The sequence below is a fragment of the Haliotis cracherodii genome, unplaced genomic scaffold (genome assembly GCF_022045235.1).
Source record: "Haliotis cracherodii isolate W230 unplaced genomic scaffold, xgHalCrac1.p SCAF_10, whole genome shotgun sequence".
NCBI lineage: Eukaryota > Metazoa > Mollusca > Gastropoda > Lepetellida > Haliotidae > Haliotis > Haliotis cracherodii.
This window is the reverse complement of record NW_027266265.1, coordinates 40207449-40230390: the sequence shown is the minus strand read 5'-3', so window position 1 is coordinate 40230390 and position 22942 is coordinate 40207449. Positions and strand designations below refer to the sequence as shown.

Sequence of the window (22942 nt, the reverse complement as noted above, 5' to 3'; positions counted from 1 at the left end):
TAATGTGTCATCGCTGAGTACTCTCTCACACACTGGGAATACCATGCCATGGTAATGTGTCATCGCCGAGTACTCTCTAACACACTGGGAATACCATGCCATGGTAATGTGGCATCGCCAAGTACTCTCTCACACACTGGGAATACCATGCCATGGTAATGTGTCATCGCTGAGTACTCTCTCACACACTGGGAATACCATGCCATGGTAATGTGTCATCGCTGAGTACTCTCTCACACACTGGGAATACCATGCCATGGTAATGTGTCATCGCCGAGTACTCTCTAACACACTGGGAATACCATGCCATGGTAATGTGGCATCGCCGAGTACTCTCTCACACACTGGGAATACCATGCCATGGTAATGTGGCATCACTCCGCACTCCCTCACACACTGGGAATACGAAGCCATGGTAATGTGAGGTCACTGATTACTCTCACACACATACAACGCCATGGGATAGTGTGGTGGTGCATCACTTAACACTCTCTCTCACACACACACACACACGCCCGCACGCACGTAAGTATGCACACAAACACGCACGCACACTGGCAATACAACACCATGGTAATCAGTGGCACCACTTTAACACACTCCCTCAAACACACACACACACACACACACACACACACACACACACTGGGAATACAACACTATGGTAATGTGTGGCACCACTTTAACACACTTCCTCTCACACTTCCTCACACACACACACACACACACACACACACACACACACACTGGGAATACAACACAATGGTGCTGAGCATAAATAAATACACAGCCAGACAATATTTCAGCAGATTGGTGAACAACGATGAAATCTTGTTGGCATGGCAACTAGCTCTTATGAACAAGGCTGTGAACTTTATCCCGGTTGTGTAGATTGGCCTTGAGAAGGAACTCCAGCCACTGTTGGTCTCCCTCCCCCGTCATGTGAGAGTGCCTGCAGAAGGAAGCAGCGGCAATCATGTCCACTTCGTTGACTAAGTGTTTGTTTGTTTGTTTGTTTGTTTAACGCCACACTCAGCAATATCCCAGCTAAATGACGGCGGTCTGTAAATAATCGAGTCTGGACCAGACAATTCAGTGATTGACATCATGAGCATCAATCCACATAATTTGGATACGATGACATGCATCAACCAAGTCAGCGAGCCTGACCACCCGATCCTGTTAGTCGACGCCATTTTCAACATATCATTAATATAATGAGCTTGTGTCAGCTTCATGTAGCAGGAAAGCCTGAAGTGATGCGGGTCTTAGGCAATTACAACTTTGACGATACCCACGAGCATGGGTATGGTGCTGGCAAAGCTAATCAGGGTGGATCGGGATTCGAACCCACGATAATAATAATACTAATAATAATAGTTCATTTATATGGCGCTGTACTGCATTCATAATCATGCTTTAAGCGCTTAGACAATTGATCAGTGTACACTCAACAATCATTCTCTGCTCCCTGGGGAGTATACAATGATCACAGGTTTCTTGCACACCTAAGTCTGTGTGAGGAATGTGTTGTGTTAAAACACTGGGCCATGTCCCCCACCCCCCAACCCCCTCACTTCTTGGAGCAACAAGTTAAGCAGATACCAGTTTGATCTTTAATACTGATCAGATCTTGATCATGTTGATGTGAAACTGGAAAGTTTATGAAGTACAGATTAAGTTTAAATAATGAAAACTATATTTGTGCAGTGTCTGCTGAGAGGACTTACTTGAGGAACTGAAGGTACTTCTCCACACATGCTGATAGGTCGTCCGTCTGTAACATGCAGTGTGAGGAGTTAGTGAAAGAAAGGTGACATTCATGTTGTCAACTTTGTACAAATAAAACTTGAGACTTTGAAAATACTAGTTTCTCTGATTTTGCATCTCAGTTCTCAAAGATGCTGTTATGTAAAGTTTCAGGTTTTCAAAGCTATGTTTTTTAATGTGTGTGTATTGTTTCAGCAATATTCCAGCTACATGACAGAGTCCTGTAAATATAGTAAACTACGTTTATAATGAACACGCTTATAACAAACTGATGGATATAAAGAACTATTTTTGGGCCCTGTCCATATGCTGTATGTATTCTGTACATTTGCTTATAACGAAGCACGGTTATAACAAACTAAAATTAGTGGTCCCTTTGAGTTCGTTACAATCGTAGACAATCGTAGAACAACGATCCACACCATTAGGTGAGTGAGTGAGTTGGGTTTAACACCGCTTTTAACAGTATTCGAGTTATATCACGGCATGTCAGCTTGATGTGGGAGGAAAGCCCGAAGTGATGCAGGTCTCAGATGTTTAACACTTCGGTGAAACCCACGAGCATGGGTGTGGTGCTGACAAACCTAGAAACATAATTGGGGCGAACCGGGATTGGAACCCACAATCATAGGTTTCTGGCGTGTCCAAGGGACGCAACTCTGCACAACGAATTGCGGCGCCTTAGACGACTGGGCCACCCGTGCCCCCCACACCATTAGGGTATGATGCCTTGCAATCAACACACTGATCCTGACCACCCCATCCATTTAGTCACCTCATACGACCTGTATGGGTTACTGAGGAGCTATTCTAACCCGGCATCCTGTTGAGTTTGTTTGTTTGTTGTTTAACGCCGCACTCAGCGACTTTCCAGCTATATGATGGTGGTCTGTAAAATAATCGAGTCTGGACCAGACAATCCAGTGATTGACATCATGAGCATCGATCCATGCAATTGGGATCGATGACATATATCAACCAAGTCAGCTAGGCCTGACCATCCGATCCTGTTAGTCGCCTTTTACGACAAGCATAGTCACCTTTTACGGCAAGCATGGGTTACTGAAGACCTATTCTATCCCGGAATCTTTACGGGTCACATCCTGTTGAGAATATTCCCCCTTTACAAGGAAGTTTGCGTACATGCTTCATGATACTCTGGTACACCATGGGAGGGTAGAGGCAGGCGGCAAGGTTGTCCGTGGCAGGACTCAAGTTGCCCAGATGGTCCACCAGATCGTCCAGCTGAGCGATGTTAGCCTCAGTGTCGCATACAGCGTTCTGCTTGACCGATTCCTTGGACTTCTTCAGCAGCGACTTGACGGTTTTGATGAGGCCCATGCATGCAGTCAAGACTTCCTTGTCCGAGTCCGTCCATGTGTCCTCATTAGACATCACGAAGCCATCAGCAATCAGCAGCTCATCAAGGTCATCTGCCTGACCTTCATTGTCCAGGGCCTACAGAAGACGAATAGTGAACTGGGTGTCATACACTTGGCAGAAGTGACTTGTGTACATGAAAATTGATTGAGTGAGTGAGTGAGTATGGTTTTGCGCCGCTTTTAGCAATATTCCAGCAATATCGCGGCAGGGGACACCAGAAATGGGCTTCACACATTGTACCCATGTCAGGAATCGAAAATGGGTTACTGCCTTCTTTATCACACTTAACATTTCTACATTTATGACAGTGATTGGGTTTAATAAGAGTAAACAATTACTAAACATATAACAATATAAATCATTTTGCGATATATTTTCAACACAATTAACACAACTATCAAATGCACTTTGCTTCAAGGACAACATGCATTCATATCTTGACTACAAAGGGTGATTAGAATAAACAAACATGAAATGAAAATAATTATTATAAATAATATCACATTAAAAAGATTGTTTAATACTCAAATAGGTTAAAAATAGTAGGAAAATGTTCCCCTCCTTTTCCAAAAAGTTGTATCCATATTTGTATAGTTCATTGCTAACAGCGAGTGAGTGAGTTGTGCTGAATGCTGATTTGAACAGTATTTCACTTACATCATGGTATACAGTCAGATTAATGTGGGCAGATCGAAACAGTTTTTCACTTCAATGAAACTCACAAGCACTGTTCCAACAGGTCAAGGATCATATGGCTTAAAAAAATAAAAGAATTACTTTTGAAAAGATAATGTGGGCAGGCGGTGTTTTGTTTTTCGCTTGTTCAAACTAGTATGTAACCAAAAAAACAGTTGTGTACCATCAACCTGGGAAAGGGCTTCCCTACATATACAAGTATACAAACTCCTATAGCTGCTATGACCATAACACGGATGCACAGTAAAGCAGTGCGCATGTAAATGGAAGTAACTGTGTACTATATTGGATCGCATTGTGTTAAGTATTAGGGTTTTTAAAGAAAAATTTAAATGGAAATAAAAACGAAACGTGCGGCAGACTTTCTGATGATTCGGGCGGTGCCTGAGAACCAAGACTATGATTTTTTTTAGCCTAACTGAGGAAAATCAGAATTCTTGCACATAAAACTCTACACAGTGACCTGCGGCACTTAAGTCAACTGATCACTGGAGCCCAGGGTGGTATTCAGCCATTGTGAACAACCAATCTTCTATGTAGCGCTGCCCTCTCTCATGGGTGTAGTGTTATGATACCCTAACACCCATTGGTGAGCTGTATCCCAAGCCTCCCACACAACACTGTGTCCCCGTCTCACCTCTTGCAGCTCATGTAATGCATCCCTCACTAACTCCGACGTCTCTTCAAGTATGGCCAGTGCGGCTCTCTGGTTATCTGGGAAGAGATTTATTAAACTCAGTAACATCTGAATATTTGTTACGTTTGTAAACTTTGTATACTTATCCTGCATTACTCCTTAATGCATCTATTGATTACCTTACAACAAAGAAAGACAGCATTTCGCGATGGGAGGGTGAAGAAAATTATTGTTTCCATCTTCAGTCTCCTTTTTGTAGGACCCATCGCTTCTGTCATGTGACAGATTGTGACGTCACACCAAATCATATTCTTGCTCATTGTGCTGCTGGGAAGTTGTGTTGTCTTTCTTTGTCATAAGGAAGGCAATAGATGCATTAAGGAGTAATGCAGGACAAGTAAAATATTTATACTTGTAATAGGTTTTCAATATCACTTACAGTGTGAATGAGTTGGGTTTAACGCCGCTTTAAACAGTATTCCAGTTATATCGCGGCATGTCAGCTTAATGTGGGAAGAAAGCCCCAAGTGATGCAGGTCTTAGACGTTTACCACTTCAGTGAAACCCACGAGCACTGGTATGGTGCTGACAAACCTAGAAACATAATAGGGGCAAACCGGGATTCGAACCCACAATCATAGGTTTCTGGCGTGACCAGGGGACGCAACTCTGCACAGCGAATCGCGGCGCCTTGGACAACTGGGCCTACCGTGCCCCCTATATCACTTACAATCAAAGTATCACATTGTATCAACGTCGGGAATCGAACTCGGGTCCTTGGTGTGACGAGCGAACGCTTTAACCACTAGGCTACCTTCCCCACTACTGGTATTGACACAGTCTATCACAGTAAGGTTCAATAAAGGTACAAGTTACAGTACTACTCTCCCTCTCACCTTTAGGTAGAGTTGAGAGGATTTCTGCCCCATGCCACACAATGCCCGTAGCTCGCATCTGCTCCTGGGACCTGTCAACACACACACAACATGGTACAGAATGGCCACCATGAGTAAGGTGACGCGGCTTTTAGGAATATTCCAGCAATATCACAGCAGGGGACACTGAAACGTGCTTCACACACTGGTACCATGTTGGGAATCAAACCTGGCTTCCTGGCATAATGAGCCAACATTTCTAATGTGCACACAAGTTATGCAGAGTTATGTCCCTGTGACGTGCAAGCAACCTATGTTGATGGGTTCAAACACTGTAGGGCTGGGACGAGTTTCCGAATTGGGCTGGAATTTCTGGGCTCAAGCGTAGCGCCAGCAGTGGCCATTCTGAATTATGTCCCTTCTATGGCCTTCTTATTGACCAATTAGATTCCACCTCTCATATCACTTGCATTTTCTTCAAACAAAATGGCGATGATCAAGATATGTATTGTAATAAAACAAGTCTTATCTCGGGAAGTGCATTAAATCACGTGAGCACCTTGATTAAAAACATGAAAAGATTTGGAAAATATATGTCATCACTGAGTTGACGGTACACATCAATTACAGATCCTGCAGTCGACCGAAATCTGCACGTTGAAATCCATGTTGTTTACAAACCGGATGTCGATTGTGTTATGCAATTTTGATTGGACTATGCATAGACCAGCCAAAATATAACTCCATAATTCCAGCCTAGTTTGGCAAGGGTGAACACTGGACTTACAGTCAGTTCACTCCCTTGCCTCAGGAAGATGATACCTTGGTCATGACAACAATGAAGAGAGATGTGGATTTGTTGCTAAATATTCACCTTAATGGTAGTCGGCCCATCAAATCAGCTGTTTCATTCAGAGTCAAGTCCGTTAATCCGACATAGTTGGTTGCATATGATTATGTCGGATTAACGAGTATATCGGACAAACGAAATTAAGTAGTATCAACGTTCATGATCGAAAATCAAACAACTACATGATAGATAGCAATACAAACATGTTGAAATAAAAAAACGAAAAATGAAATATTAATATTATGGTACCTTGTTAGCTGAATATGTTTTGTAATCATGCAACTTCTAAAGCTCAAAACAAAACTACTGTTATGGACTGTATGACTTATTCACAATACTTTTAAAAGTAGTCTGGAATGGCAGTCGTCTGTTTGAAACTGGTACCGCAAAGCTCAAGAAAGCTGCTTTCTTAGTGGCTTCTGTCGACTTCCTGTTAGTCATTTCATTGGTCGGTCATAGTTCGTGAAAGGTCGTTCTGACGTGACCTGTATTGGGTTGTCCTCGAGAACTTGTATCTGATTTTATGTGAACATGTCATTAATCCTGTTTTGCTTATTTAAAGTATTAATTGTTTATTGTTAGGCAAGTTTATCTCTGCAGCCATTGTAATATCCAGCCGACTCATCTCACATCAAAACACGGGGCTGTGTACTCGCGGGCAGATGACCATGGAGTACACTGATCACTGTGTCAGATTAACAAGACAAGTAATTAACAAGTAATTCGTTGCAAATTAGGTCTGTCGGAGTCGGAGTGCAAGACTGTCGGATTATCGGGCCAAAATAGCAATGATTTAATCAGTTCCAAACATTAGTGTCGGATAAAGCCGACTGTCGGATTAACGAGTGTCGGATTAATGAGACTTGATTGTATTGGGATTTAAACCTCTGCTTGACTACCGGGTAATCAGAAATGAGTATTTTATAAATTCATGGTAGAATCAATGTCCAAGCCTGTTCGCCTACCCTAGATCGTAGTCTGCGATGTTCTGAGCCAAGCTCTTGACACTCTCCATTATATTCAGAACAGCCTTCTTTAGAGCCTTTCTTAGTGTCACACCTGTCACAGAAACACTTAAATTGTATCTCACACTAATTTGATAAAACATGGTTTAACGAAACAAGTCACTCCATTGTATCTCTGTTTTGTTTGTTTGTTGTTAACACTGCACTCAGCAATATTCCAGCTATATGACTGCAGTCTGCAAATAATTGAGTCTGGACCAGACAATCCATTAACTGACATCATGAGCATCGATCCACACAATTGGGATACAATGACTTGTATCAACCAAGTCAGCGAGCCTGACCACCCGATCCCGTTAGTCGCCTTTTACCACAAGCATACTCGCCTTTTACAGCAAGCATAGTCGCCTTTTACAGCAAGCATACTCGCCTTTTACAGCAAGCATGGGCTGCTGATGACCTATGTTACCCCAGAACTTCACGGGTCTTGTATCTCTGTAAACCAGTGAGTGACTGGATGAATAATATCATAAGGTGCCAAAGTCAACAATATACCAATTATTGCAGGTTTGTAAAAAATGGAGTCTTTTCCAGACAAACCATTGAGTGAATCAATATTATCAGCATTGACATTATTAGTGTTGGATAAAATTCATTCTGATTAACAAGGCATACAACTTACCCAAGAAAACATATCTTGGTTTTTTTTACAAACAAGACTCGTGGCTCAACTTACATGACATTTAGCTGTGTCTCGACTTACATGACATACCTGTGTCTCACCTTACATGACACACTTGTGTCTCGACTTACATGACACACCTGTGTCTCAACTTACATGAGAGATTCCTGTCTACTGATGCCTATGACCTACCATGTGACTTGACATACAGTTCTTACCATGTGACTTGACATACAGTTCCTACCACGTGATATCACATACAGTTCCTAACACATGACTTGACATACAGTTCTTACCATGTGACTTGACACAGTTCTTACCATGTGACTTGACACAGTTCTTACCTTGTGACTTGACACAGTTCTTACCATGAGACTTGACATACAGTTCTTACCATGTGACTTGACACAGTTCTTACCTTGTGACTTGACACAGTTCTTACCTTGTGACTTGACACAGTTCTTACCATGTGACTTGACACAGTTCTTACCATGTGACTTGACACAGTTCTTACCTTGTGACTTGACATACAGTTCTTACCATGTGACTTGACACAGTTCTTACCTTGTGTCTTGACACAGTTCTCACCATGTGACTTGACACAGTTCTTACCATGTGACTTGACACAGTTCTTACCATGTGACTTGACACAGTTCTTACCATGAGACTTGACACAGTTCTTACCATGTGACTTGACATACAGTTCTTACCATGTGACTTGACACAGTTCTTACCATGTGACTTGACACAGTTCTTACCTTGTGTCTTGGGAAAGGAGTAGTAGGCAGACACTAGAGCCAGGGTGGCTTTCTCCAGGGATGTAATCATGAGCTGTGAATGCTGCAACAATCAACAGATTATTAATACAGTAGATATATTAATATTGTGTATCTTACCACTTTTGCACTGAGCATGTTAGCAGTAAATGTTCCTGCTTGACCTGAACATGTTGCTTTGTTACTCACCTCAGGAGGCGGGGCTGGTGGTTTGGAGAATGCCATGGACAGTTTGGTAGCTTCATTTGATATGGCTGTAAATATTGTCCCTGGAAACATGAAGTTTGCTGTATAATTATTGTGCTAATTAAGTAAGGGGAGCACATGCCAAAGGAAATGTGCTCTGTAGGACAACAAACAATCATGATAATGAGATCAGAAATAATTGACAAACCAACACTGTGAGTGAGTGAGTGAGTGAGTATGGTTTTACGCCGCTTTTAGCAATATTTCCGCAATATCACGGTGGGAGACACCAGAAATGGGCTTCACACATTGTACCCATGTTGGGAATTTAACCCCGGTCTTTGGCGTGATGAGCGAACACTTTAACCACTAGGCTACCCGACCGCCCCAACCAACACTGTGAATATTCCAGTGAATATTCCAGTAGCTCCAGCCTTTGATGTCTACATTTCACAACTTTTGACATTGTTTGTTTATTGTTTAATGCCGCATTCAGCAATATTCCTGTTACATGACGGTGGTCTGTAAATAATCGAGTCTGGACCAGACAATCCAGTGATTAACATCATGAGCATCGATCAACACAATTGGGATACAATGACATGCATCAACCAAGTCTGCACTCAGCAATAGATGGCAGTCTCAATCTCATTAAAATCAGATCTTAGTTCTCGCTAAAGCTAAACAAGATAACAGTAGGTCCGATTCTGTTTCTCACAACCTGAGTGATAACTGTGGTACTAAATATGTTTAACAAGATGACAATAATATGGCAAGAGTGAGTGAGTGAGTTGGGTTTAACGCCGCTTTTAACAGTATTCCAGTTACATCACAGCATGTCAGCTTAATATGGGAGGAAAGCCTGAAGTGATACAGGTCTCAGACGTTTACCACTTCGGTGAAACCCACGAGCACTGGTATGGTGCTGACAAACCTACAAACATAATCGGGGAGAACCGGGATTCGAACCCACAATCATAGGTTTCTGGCGTGCCCAAGGGACTCTGCACAAGACGAGTTGGCCCACTTAGACGACTGGGCCACCAGTGCCCACTAATATAGCAAGAATCTTCCCATACCTAAGTGACTCCAGTAGGCCTGACGATCAAACTCATCCTTTTCATCCCTCTGCGACTCTCCCTCTGCAACAGTCAGACACAGTATACATTCCCGGTCCTCTCAAGGTCATGTACACTACTCAACATTCCATAGGGATATTCTGAGTGTCCAGGTGGGGCATAAATCTGACTGGTTGTTTGGAGATGTTGTTGTACAAATAGGATGATTTTTAGGCTTGGAAATGTAAACATTTTTAAGGTACAATTCAAGAAATAAAAAAACCTCATTTTAACATGCATCAGGTCCAGACCAAATCGCATCCTATTCATACGACAACATCTCCAAATTTATCTCCCACCTGGACACTGAGAATATCTCTATCAAATGTTGACTTGTATATGTTGATACACCCCAGTAGTTACACTGGTTGCTCGTGAGTTACTGTGGAGTAAACATGGTAATGTTATTCAACAGATGCTGTTATCATAACAAAGGGCACAGGTGGCCCTACGGTATTACTGTCATGCAGGTGAGGTGAAATGGGGTTTAACATCGCGTCCAAGATTATTGCACTTATTTAGCATGTGTGTGAGGCTTCTTGTACTAGTCCGTACAGATGCCGATTTATAGTGCTAGCCCATTGAGATACCATGCCGCAGTTTAACATGAATACCCCACTCAGACACAGTATACTGACTCCGAGCTGACCAGACCTTGATTTAGCCCCTTAATTCCGAGCGCCCAACAGGGTAACAAGTACTATCTTTTAACGTTTTTTGGTTTTGGTGTGATGCAGCTGGGGATGAAACCCTGGACGTTCCGCTCTACCACTAGACCACGGAGACAATCTACTGTCGTTCAAAGGACTCAGCCAAGTTGTGTCTGTTGGACATGTTAGATGTGCCTGAATCGACAGGTCGTGATTATGATCCCTTGGTTATTAGCATCAAACGTGACATATAAACACAAGGGGTAGGTCAGTACACAGAGAAACAAATGACTTTGGTTTTCAATCTGGAATCCTTATATAAAGATCAGTTTCAATGACATATACCAGTAGTTTGGCAGGTCTAGCTAGTTTCAGTCAAGTCATCAAACATCACTTGATACACTTTGGTGTGGAAGAAAAGATGTAAATCAGATGGTACTACTAGTGCTTGGCATTAATGGAATAAAACAAGGACAGCTCGGCTCGGAGTCCGTATGTCTGAGTGGGGCATCGATGTTAAACTGTGGCAAAGTATCTAGTCCAGGCTAGTACAAGCAGCCACACAAACATGCATGCATTTTGCGATTTAAGTGCAATAATCTTGGAACACAACATTAAACCCCATTTCACCCCATCTCATGCACTTTGCCTTCTTACTTTATCAGGCAGGAGTGTCTGAAATAAGTAGGGTCCTTGAGGTTTGTCCCTATTGTGTTTGAATCTAGGGACCCCTAAACCTTTTAACAATATCATTAACAGTGGTTGGGGCAATGCCATGGACCCATTCACTTTCATGCTTAATTTCAAACACTGTGATGCATACCAAGAATATCTAGCAGTCACTAATTACCCTTTTTACACAAATATAACATCTGTTTCATATACGATACAAACAACAACTGCAAGACTGCAGTTTGTCATGTTTGTCCAGCTCAGTTATATGGTGCTAATTGTCTCTGACTCACTGATCTTGCATGTTTCTTCAGTCCTTAGAATTACGGTAGGTTACCACAAACTAGGGCTGGGACGAGTCCAAATTTACTACCTGGGTACCCACCCCATTACCCAACCCTACCCGGGTACCCACTGTAGGTCTCAAAGATACAAAATGTCCAATTGGGAATAGTTTGTCCGTAGCCCTGTACAAAATGTATTTAGATAGACATATAAAACAATCTGGTCATGCATACAAAGAAAGTGACTGAAGTTTTAAATTTATTCAAAAATATAAAAAGAATGGGTGCAGAGTCAGAAAGAAGTGCGAACATGAGTGACTTGTAGTGTAAGCAAAGAGTTCTAGATGAGATTTGTCATTAAACAATATATCACATGACTAACCACGGGTCCGAGCATTACTGTGGGTACCCGGGTCCTACTCAGTACCCACTCGACCCGAGTACCTGAGTTACTCGTCCCAGCCCTACCCCAAACACTACTCTTAGCACCTGGATTACCTTTTTATCTTAGGGTTAGCCTTCTAACCTCTTTAATAAATGTTTCCAAAGACAACTCAATGTATTCAGAGGTAAATCAGTATCTATTGATCAAGTTTTGCACATGATTGTGCACATGATGTGTTTTAATCGTGTGGTAATCACTAGGTTAACACTAACAAATGCTAACAGGCACTAATTACCAGCACTGCCCTCAATGCTTTCATTGTAAAGTATTGGCTAATCATCTGTCTCATCAGTCTAGCACAACAGACTGTGGAAGCAAATCCCTCTGAATAAACAGATAAGGGGAGATGGCCACCCATATCGAACGCCGGACAGGGTGACAAACAAGAACAATCATTTATGTTTTGGAATGACGCTGCCAGGGGGTCGAACCACCGTCCTTCCACTCTCCGAGCATACGCCCTATCCACTACACCACGGTTGCACAACGTACGAGCAATCTGATGGGGATGCATATAAACATTAGAGCTATTTACAAAGTAGGCTTATGACCATTTCTCATTAAAATCAAGGATTGAATGTAGACGAGCGACAAATATATGACAACCTCTTATTTGCGACAATACAAGTTGTAGATTGTCAACAAAGTTTCTCATGACATTCACATGCGCTCCCTTTTCTGCCATTGTTGTTTACACCGGAAGTCATGGAAAGGAGTAAACTCTACACATCACTGTTTTCTACAGCTAATGTTTATAAGCGCCTCCTCTCAGCAGAATTGTGGTCCGATTTATCAAAAGGTAAGACTCACAATAGTGAAATTTGATTATTAGTGTTTTTTGGTCGTGATAAGGCTCTAAATGAAATCGAAAGATTAATTTTAGCATTAGTTACCATACATTTGTGGCTTGTTTTGATACTGAAAGTTATGTGGTAATTGTTAGACATTGGTATTCATTTTTAACGAAGTATAAAATTGATTGTTCCGCTGATCAAGTTTTGAACTTTTCAGGACCGCTTATTCTAGAATCATGGCTGACGACGATTTGGAAGCTATTCGTGCTCGCCGCATGGCCGAGCTTCAACAACAGTATGGGGTGGGTACATTCGTTTAGCTTGTAGCGTGTGATGTTAACAAGCCCTAAACCTAATATGGGAACAGAAAATTTCTATGGAAGAACAAATCGACTTCCCCAAAATACAAATTCAAAATCAGTTGACACTTCTCATCAAATCAAAAACAGTAGGATCTAACAGTTGCTAAGTAGTCGAGAGGCGTGGGGAGCCCAAACAGTCAAAGCCAAGACTCTGCCTTTGAATGATGGGCACCCTCATGGCTCGCGTCTTGTGGTAGTGATGCATACAATTTACAGAAAGGTTTCGTATTCAGAACCGAATCCCTGTGCTGCTGCATAGAAACGATTTTGATTGTGACTTGTCGCAAATAACGTGTGTGATCTTTTACCCCTGTGCATGGTATGATCGATCCCCTGTTGTACACACCCCCACACCCACCCCCACCCATCCCCAACTCATTCTAGCAACCAAGAGCTTATATTATAGACAGGCCATGAGATGGCTATATACGTTTACAGGAAGGTACCTGGAGCACATTTCTGTAGTACCTGTTCATACAACAACCCCTCAAGTTTTCAATGTGTATTCCCAAATAATATGAACACGGTGAATCTAGGAATGAACATAGCGTGTGCATGTACTATTCTGTTGGTGCTGATGCCAAAATCTAGAGATGCGTTGTTCTCTGGGACATGTTGAATACCATGGCTAAAGCTGACTGTAATTCTCCTCCTTGCAATCTTATGACAAAAAATGATAAGGGCACCAATTCTTTATTATACACACACAATGCTACTTAATGGGCATTTCGGATAAGAATAGGTTCCTAGTGGCATATGCTTTTCAAAAGAGGTGGCTGAATGAATCATGTTGTCATGGTCAGTGACTTGGTTTATTTGCATATATTTTACCGAGACGGCGTGGGGCATTGCTCTCAATATCAGTCACTGGTTTGTCTAGATTTTCAGTGACATTGCTAAGTGCACCATAAAGGACTTAACATGTTTAAAAAAAACAGACAAAAACACTAACAATGCGAATAGAGCATGCTACAAGAATAAAAATATGACTGAGTATATCCATATTGAGGCCAATGTTCATGCATCACACACATTGATAATCATGTTACAGTCAAGTGTCGTTAATCCAACACTCGACAATCCGACAATCAGCTTTATCTGACACTAAGGATGGGAACCGATTAAATCAGTGCTATTTCGACCCGTTAATCCAACAGTCTCGCACTCCAACATACCTAGTTTGCAATGAATTACCGAAATCACTCATTCTCGTTAATCCGACACAGTGATCAGTGAACTCCATGGTCATCTGCCTGCGAATACACACCAGTGTTTTGATGTGAGACGAAACGGCGAGTAGTTGCATATTTCAACGGCTGCAGAGATAAACTTGCTTAACAATAAACAATTCCTGCTTTAAATAAACAAAACAAAATTAATCACATGCTTCGATTACCTCAATCTCATAAAATGAGATACAAGTTCTCGCTACCGCTGAGAACATCTCATTACAAGTCACGTCAGAACGACCTTTCGCGAACTTAGACCGACCAATGAAATTACTGACTGGAAGTCAACAATAGCCACTAAGAAAGCAGCTTTCTTATGCATTGCGGCACTAATTTCAAATTGGCTGCTTCCATTCCAGACTATGCTTTAAAAAGTATTTTGAATCAGTCATACATTGTGTTAAACTTTAGAGGTTGCATGATTAGAAAACATATTCCGCTAACAATGTAACATAACAAATATGAGACCGTCTACGTGGTCTAGTGGTAGAGCGTCCGCCCAGAGAGCGGAAGGTCCAGGGTTCGATCCCTGGCCGCGTCATACCAAAAGACGTTAAAAGATGGTACTTGTTGTTACCCTGTCTGGCGCTTGGTATTTAGGGGCTAAAACAAGGACTGGTTGACTTGTCAGTATACAGTGTCTGAGTGGGGTATTCATGTTAAACTGCAGCATGGTATCTCAGTGAGCTAGCACTATAAATCGGCTTCAGTCCGGACTAGTACAAGCAGCCACACAAACACTCACACGTACATGACGGCGCTATATAAGTGCAATAATCTTGGACGCGACGTTAAACCCCATTTCACCTCACATAACAATATGAATATTGTCTTTTTCCTGTTTTTTTTATTACAACTGATATCATGTTTGAATGATTATCTATCGTGTAGCCGTCCGATTTTCGATCACGAACGTTTTCGTTTACCCGACATACTCGTTAATCCGACATAATCACATGCAACCAACAATGTCGGATTAACGGGACTTGACTGTATATTGATATGAGATATTGAATTTCTTCTCAAAGTTATTGGTATGACCCATCCTTCATTGTTCAGTGTATTATATCTCCATTCTATTATTATAACTACCATGGTCGCATTTGCTGCCACAGCTTCATTTCAGAAGTGATGTCACCAGCACCATTTCTCTAATCACCAACTTTGCACAGAATGTTCCTCACTCACAAGGGGGCACAGGTGGCCCAGTCGTCCAAGGCGCCGCGATTCGCTGTGCAGAGTTGCGTCCCTTGGGCACGTCAGAAACCTATGATTGTGGGTTCGAAATCCTGGTTCGCCCCGATTATGTTTGTAGGCTTGTCAGCACCATACCTGTGCTCGTGGGTTTCACCGAAGTGGTAAACGTCTGAGACCTGCATCACTTGGGGCTTTCCTCCCACTTAGCTGACAAGCTGCGATATAACTGGAATACTGTTAAAAGTGGCGTTAAACCCAACTCACTCACTCACAAGCTTGAACATGTTGAAATCAACAACCAGTCAAAATACACTCCTTGACAGTTCAACATAGATCTCATTTCTGGATCACTCACTCACTCACTCAACAAAGATATAAATTTGCGGCAAAATTGCAGTTGTCTTTGGATAATTGGCCCTTGTTATATTTAATTACATCATAAGACCTTTGTAAATAAACTTTCCCAGAGTACTAAGCCTGCTAAGATAGGGGAGGAATGTGCTTTTGATTCAAGATGAACAGGTTGTAAATGAGAAGACACACAAAAGTCAAGTTCAGTACTGGTGATAGCATTGCTCGAATCAGTCATGAATCTGTTTTTAGCGCTGTGTCATTAGAACTGGACTCAATACAAAGCTATAGTGGCGAATGGGTCCAGGGTGTTTATGGTAATTGAATGAAGATATGATACACTTGATAATTGAGGATGGCTATGACCTCAGTCTCCCAATACTTGAACCTTATTAACAAGCGTCTATTGTTGTGAACTGCAGGGATCTGGCGGTGGTCCCTCTCAAGAGGAACAGCAGCAAGCTCAGAAACAGGCACAGGATATGAAGAACTCCATCCTCAGTCAGGTGCTGGACCAGTCTGCCAGGACAAGATGTGAGCACAGGAACTTTACAGCTTTTAGACAAATTTTAGGCCAAATAAAATGTGGTAGTTGGGATCTTTTTCAAAAAGCAAACTTTTAACTATGAGAACTACTGCTGAGTTGACAATGGTTTGCGTGTTTTGTCATGTGAGAGTGAGTGCCACTGAATAAAAATGTTTGGGTTGGCACCATTTATTAGCATCATTGGGGACATTCTGGTAATTGGAGCACCTTCATTTTATTAGCATCATTGGGGACATTCTGGTAGTTGGAGCACCTTCATTTTATTAGCATCATTGGGGACATTCTGGTAATTGGAGCACCTTCATTTTATTAGCATCATAGGGGACATTCTGGTAATTGGAGCACCTTCATTTTATTAGCATCATTGGGGACATTCTGGTAATTGGAGCACCTTCATTTTATTAGCATCATAGGGGACATTCTGGTAATTGGAGCACCTTCATTTTTTCCAGGCCTTATAATGTACCTTGGTGAACTGTGTATGATGTTGTTATGAATCGAAAACACTGTGATGATAACTTACATGCTCATTTATATGGAGTCCAGAAAATATGCAGAAATCATATCAACATAGTTACCTACAGCAACTTCTAAATTTAAAAAATGGCAAAGCGTAAAACATTTTCTCTTTGTATTGTATATTTATATTTATATACTTATCCTGTCTCACACGCTATGTGCCCTACCATGCCTACGTCACAGTTACACCAGGCTACCCGCTTTGAGAAAGAGAATGATGTGGCAGGGTATGTCATGTGACCAGGTAGCTTGGAGTTGATTACAGGGAGTGCCTTGTTGTGTGACCCATTGTCAGGTGGTCACCATGGTGATGCTGGGTAATATCTGGGTCAAATGGTTTTTTTGAGCTGGAAACTTTATTCTTGGATGGTCGTCACAAGGATCAAAATAAGAAGGAAGAAATGCATTGTATTGACCTTCTTTCAATAGATTAACACCCATAGCATCAGCTATGGTTTAAAAAATGCTACTAGGATTCACCCGCGTAGAAAGCAGACATATTACCGGTACTATTCGTGACAACAGTTCGATTTGAATTCGATTTAGTGAGTGACAGTGAGGAAATCAGGGCTGGGATGAGTCCAAATTTACTATGGGGGTACCCACTTCCCTATTATCTGACCCTACCTGGGTAACCGCTTTAGGTCTCAAGAAATAGGTACAAAACGCCCGATCGGGAAAAGTTTGATGTTAGCCCTGGCAAAATGTATTTAGATACATGTATAAAACAATCTGGTCATGCATACGCTGAAGTTGACTAAAATTTGATCTTTATTCAGACTATAAATAAGAAGGAATGGGTGCATAGTCAGAAAGAAATGTGAATGTAGTGACTTGTAGTGTAAGCATAGAGTTCTAGATAAGTTTTGTCAATAAACAATATATCATGTGACTAACCAAGGGTCCGGGTAGCCCTGTGGGTACTCTGGTCCTACTCAGTACCCACCCGACCCGAGAACCCGAGTTACCCATCCAAGCACTAGAGGAAATGTTTGTAACTTTTTGTGTGTACCTCTGAGCAGGTAAGAGTTTTGTTCCAACACAGTTGTATATGTGTTTCAGTAAACACGATAGCCGTGGCCAAACCTGAGAAGGCTCAGATGGTGGAGAACCTCCTTGTACAGATGACGCGGACTGGACAAATACAAACTAAGGTGACCCGTGTAGAAAGCCTTGTCTGAAACCCATTTCTGAAGTTTGCAGAGTAACTAAGTTTGTTATTTATCAGTATACTGATATATCGTGATACTTTGGAGTGGACATTTCAATATGAATGACACCCTATACCACATGTGTGATACGTATGTTATGTTTCAGCTCGATGAGCATCAGCTGATTGGCCTGCTGGAGAAAGTGAGTGAACAGACCCAGAAGAAGACCACAGTCAAGGTGAGGGTCTTTCTTACCTAGTCAGACCGCCTACGTGGTCCTGTGGTAGAGCGTCCCCCTGGGGTTTGATCCCCGGCCGCGTCAAACCATAAGACGTTAAAAGATGGTACTTGTTGTTACCCTGTCTGGCACTCAGCATTAAGGTGCTGAAACAAGGACTGGTCGGCTCGGAGTCAGTATAATGTGTCTGAGTGGGGTATACATGTTAAACTGCGGCATGGTATCTCAGTGAGCTAGCACTATAAATCGGCATCAGTCCGGACTAGTGCACTCACACACACACACACACACACAAGCACACACACTTATATCCAACAGTTTCTGTAAGTTTCTGGTGTTACAGACCCGTGCTATTACAATATAGATCTTGATTATCGATGAGATTGCCTTCACTGGGTACGGCCATTTTGTTTGTTACAAATTCAAGTGATATCAGAGGTATAAACTGATTGGTCAACAGGAGGGACATAGAAGGGACATAACTCTAATAGCCACTGGTGGCGCTACGATCGAACCTAGAAATTCGGCTTAGTTCGGCAAGGGTGGAAACTGGACTTTTACAGTTAGTTAACTCCCTTGCCTCGGGAAGATGTTGTGAGATAGGATACTTAAATAAATATACAATTTATTGTAAAATTTACAATAATGAATACCCAAGGTACCATAATATTATTTTTTACACAACATTAAATCCCATTTCACCTCACTATCTTTTTACTTTATCAAAGTTTCACCCTAATTTTCTAAGATGTTCCTTATTGGGATTGACATCTCTCGGTAATGAATTATCCGTGTTAACTGCCTGCTTTCCTTACTTCAGTTTGACCGGCGACGGTGTCAGATGGATGATTCTGACGACGACATGTAGCGGAAGAGCTGTGCGTACTTTGTGAACATCATGACAGCAGCCCAGAGCACGCAAGATGGGACCTCGTCTGTGTTGAGGCAGCAAACTACCTGTGATACTCACAGGGCATTCTCATTGGACAGTTTGATTGTAGCCCCTGGAAACTGACCAGTGCTTCTCTGTTCCCCCTTGATTGGACAATTAAATATCCATGGTAACCAGTATCAACCACATGTGAATTATGCAATGATAATGGATGGTTTACTATTGAATATATTGGAGCTCTGTGGTAGTTGTACCATATTATGATCTCCGGTAGTTTTCCTAGAAACCAGCTTGCATTTTTTGAGCAGTATGAAAGTCACAGGTCAGCTGTCCTTTACCTGATGTTTAGATGTAAAATACTCAAAATTTAATTATTTCCATTTGTCCTTAATTTTGAAATGAATTGGGTTTGAACACTGTTGGAAGTGTGGTAGTTTCCATGCCAACTGCCTCAATCCATGGTTACGGACCCTGTACTATAGTTCCTGTCCATAATAAGTTCTTTTGCGGATGAATCCGTTCTGCCAACACTTGTGGAGGAGTCCATTCTGTCATCACAATTTTCTTCCAAATATCCTGCTCTGTACCTGTATCAGCACTGCCATGTTGCCTGTCTGGTTGTATTTAAAAAAAACAATCTGTAGCTTGAATCCATGTACTCATAGCCATTACCTTGTCATTACTTCACAGGTATGTAACAATATGTACCTCCAACACCAACACCAACACCAACACCAAAACACCAACACCAACACCAACACCAACACCAACACCAACACCAACACCAACACCAACACCAACACCAACACAATCGCCATTTTGAACTTTTAAGACAGCCTGGTTCCAGCGAGAGGGAATCTACCAAGTGCTCAGATAACATTGCACACATGACAGCACCTCTCTGTCATAGCCATACAATCATCAGCTCTACACATTGCTTTTACACATCTATAAGGCAATGTAGGCTTCACACAAAGCTCTGTATGGAGTCGGGTTTGTTTGACTTTAATGAGTGATAAATAATGTCATTTCATTAGCAGACTAAATATAGACATGTACTTCATTATAACACAGCAAAGCGGTTGTATGTATTCAAAGGTGATGGAGGAACATATTCAAAATCAGTTAAGTATTGATGCAGCCATTGTATCTTATTAAGCAATGGAGAAGTGTGTTTATAATTTACTCTATGGGAGCTACTTCTTACTATATATAACTCAGCGGTGTCTTCATCATGGACTGGTGACTCAGTGTGTGACGTGATGAAGAGACAGGAGCCCCTTAACTGTCATGAACGATGTCTCAGAAATACATATTTCCTTAAAGTGTGCTATTGTGGAGTGTATTTTGGGGTCTATCTGATTCATTTGTCAGAGGTCTGTCGGGTAGCCAAGTGGCTAAAACATCCGCTCGTCACACCTAAGACCTGGATTCGATTCCTGACATGGGTACAATGTGTGAAACCCATTTCTGGTGTCCCCAGTCGTAATATTGCTGGAATATTGCTAAAAGCGGCATAAAATCAAACTCACTCTCTCACTCGTTTGTCAGAAGCTTGAAGGGTGGACTATTTGAGCATGTTGAGTGACCCCCCATCTCACTCATCTGCCTGGTCAACCAGTAGGCAGTGGCACCAGTTATTATACAAAACTCAATTTTATTCCATTTATGCAAGGAATAGCTAACTCTATGGTGATCATATAAAATTTAATAAACTCCACATTCAGTATTGCAGGTAATGTTTTCGTTGGTTACCATGGTTATGCAATATATGACCTGGCTAAATAAGAACTTTACTCATGCAATAAATCACTTGTTTGTGTGGTTCAGATTTGATAATGAACATGCAGCAGTGGTTGCCATGGTTACCTATGTTATTTTTGTCAGTTCACAATATCCATCTTGTCTGTAGTATGTAGTTTCCTTAGCTGGTTTCAAATAGAAAATCATAAAGTGTATAGGGTATAACTGGCGAATGTGGAACATTCTATATATTTTCGTACATGATTTTTGCATTTGACAATTGTTAATGGATAAAAACCTAACCGTTGTAGTAGTATTAGTAATTAAAGGAAACCTTTTCTACCTGTAATTAGAAATACATCAATACCAGTTATTGTTGGGGGTTGCCACTAGCTAAGTAGTACATGTGTTTGCTCATCACATCAAAGATCCGGGTTCGGTTCACTGCATGTGAAGCCAATTGATGGTGTCCCCTTCGTTCTATTGCTGGAATATTGCTAAAAGTGGTGTGAAAAACATACTCAAGTAAATCTTTTAGTCTGCCAAACTATTTTAGAGAAACCTGATGACAGAAGCGAGTGGTACATATCTTGGATTGTCAGTAGTCTACCCGGTATCCATGTTTTTACATGTTATGTATGTGTGCCATTTCATTGCTTTGTATTGTTCGATGAAGTGATGTTACAGCCCAAATAAACATTCTTTATCATGTGCGTTGTCATGGTTACATGTACCAACAGAACATCAAGTGTCTTCATACAGATAGTTTGTGCCATCACTGAGAAATACTGAAGCCAATCTCCCTTCCTTGGAAATGCAACCCTTGTTGGTCCCCAGCAACCTCTGCAGGTCGAAAGAGGTGACAAAATGCATCGGCTGGTTAGACTATGTTTGTTTGTTTGTTTATTTGTTTGTTGCTTAACACCGCACTCAGCAATATTGATCAAACATTGATCCACGCAATTGGGATATGATGACATGCATCAACCAAGCCAGTGAGCCAGACCACCCGATCCCGTTAGACTAGGTGACTTGGTTGATGGTGTGTCACTGCGCCATGATGATATGGATCATTATTCACAATACCAGTCACTGGATTGTCTGGTCCAGATTCGATTTACAGGCTGCCATCATATTACTGGAATATTGCTGGGTGGGGCTGTTTACACACAAAACAAAACTGAACTGTGACAGCTGACTGAAACAGATATAGGAACTGTAGACTGAATCATTTGTCCCCCAGACAAAAACAACCACCACCATGCTTCAGTGCACCCAGTGAACTGATTTGTTTGTCTAGCGCGGTACAGCAATATTCCAGCGATACGATGGTGACCAGTAAATAACTGAGTCTGAACCAGACAAACCAATGATTGATGTCAGGTTGTCAGTTTGTTGATACGCTATCACCCATGTCACGTATGACCCTGACTACCCAATCCATCTTCTGATGACCAGCATTGGTTGCTGGGGACCATTCATTAATTCCAGATTCCCCTTGGGATGGTGAAAATACAAAAGAACCACCTGTTAGTTTATTACACTTAAACTAGAAATTAATTTTATTTGTCTTTTTTGTTTGTTTGTTTGTTTTTTAGCGCTGCACTCAGCAATATTCCAGCTATATGACAGTGGTCTGTAAAATATCACGTCTGGTCCAGACAATCCAGTGACTGATATCATGAGCATAGATCCATGCAATTCGGATACGATGACATGCATCAACCAAGTCGGCAGGCCTGACCACCCAATCCCGTTAGTCCCATCTTACAACAAGCATAGTTGCCTCTCAAGGCAAGCATGGGTTGCTGAAGGCCAATTCTACCCCGGATTTTCACGCGTAGTCTGTTCTGTTGTAACTTACATTGACCTACTGTGTAGATGTATAACTGTAAGTGATTTGTTATTTCTTAAGCTGTCTGTTAATCTC

The 22942-nt window shown here is 41.7% G+C and overlaps 2 protein-coding genes across 2 annotated transcripts; one reads left to right on the top strand and one right to left on the bottom strand.

The window, feature by feature from the left end:
• Positions 1 to 795: 795 nt before the first annotated feature.
• On the bottom strand, positions 796 to 12679 carry LOC139450530 (cyclin-D1-binding protein 1 homolog). The gene is made up of 10 exons (XM_071232264.1): positions 12596 to 12679; positions 9900 to 9962; positions 8824 to 8903; positions 8617 to 8698; positions 7177 to 7270; positions 5383 to 5453; positions 4487 to 4563; positions 2914 to 3228; positions 1731 to 1777; positions 796 to 952 (listed from the first exon to the last, which is right to left on the bottom strand). Exons 1-10 carry the CDS (start codon positions 12672 to 12674, stop codon positions 847 to 849), a joined length of 1014 nt encoding a protein of 337 aa, XP_071088365.1. The 5' UTR covers positions 12675 to 12679; the 3' UTR covers positions 796 to 846.
• Positions 12680 to 13010: 331 nt separating this feature from the next.
• On the top strand, positions 13011 to 21717 carry LOC139454378 (programmed cell death protein 5-like). The gene is made up of 5 exons (XM_071236043.1): positions 13011 to 13085; positions 16345 to 16456; positions 18051 to 18142; positions 18306 to 18377; positions 19198 to 21717. The coding sequence occupies exons 1-5, from the start codon at positions 13020 to 13022 to the stop codon at positions 19243 to 19245; spliced, it is 390 nt and encodes a 129-aa protein (XP_071092144.1). The 5' UTR covers positions 13011 to 13019; the 3' UTR covers positions 19246 to 21717.
• Positions 21718 to 22942: the final 1225 nt, after the last annotated feature.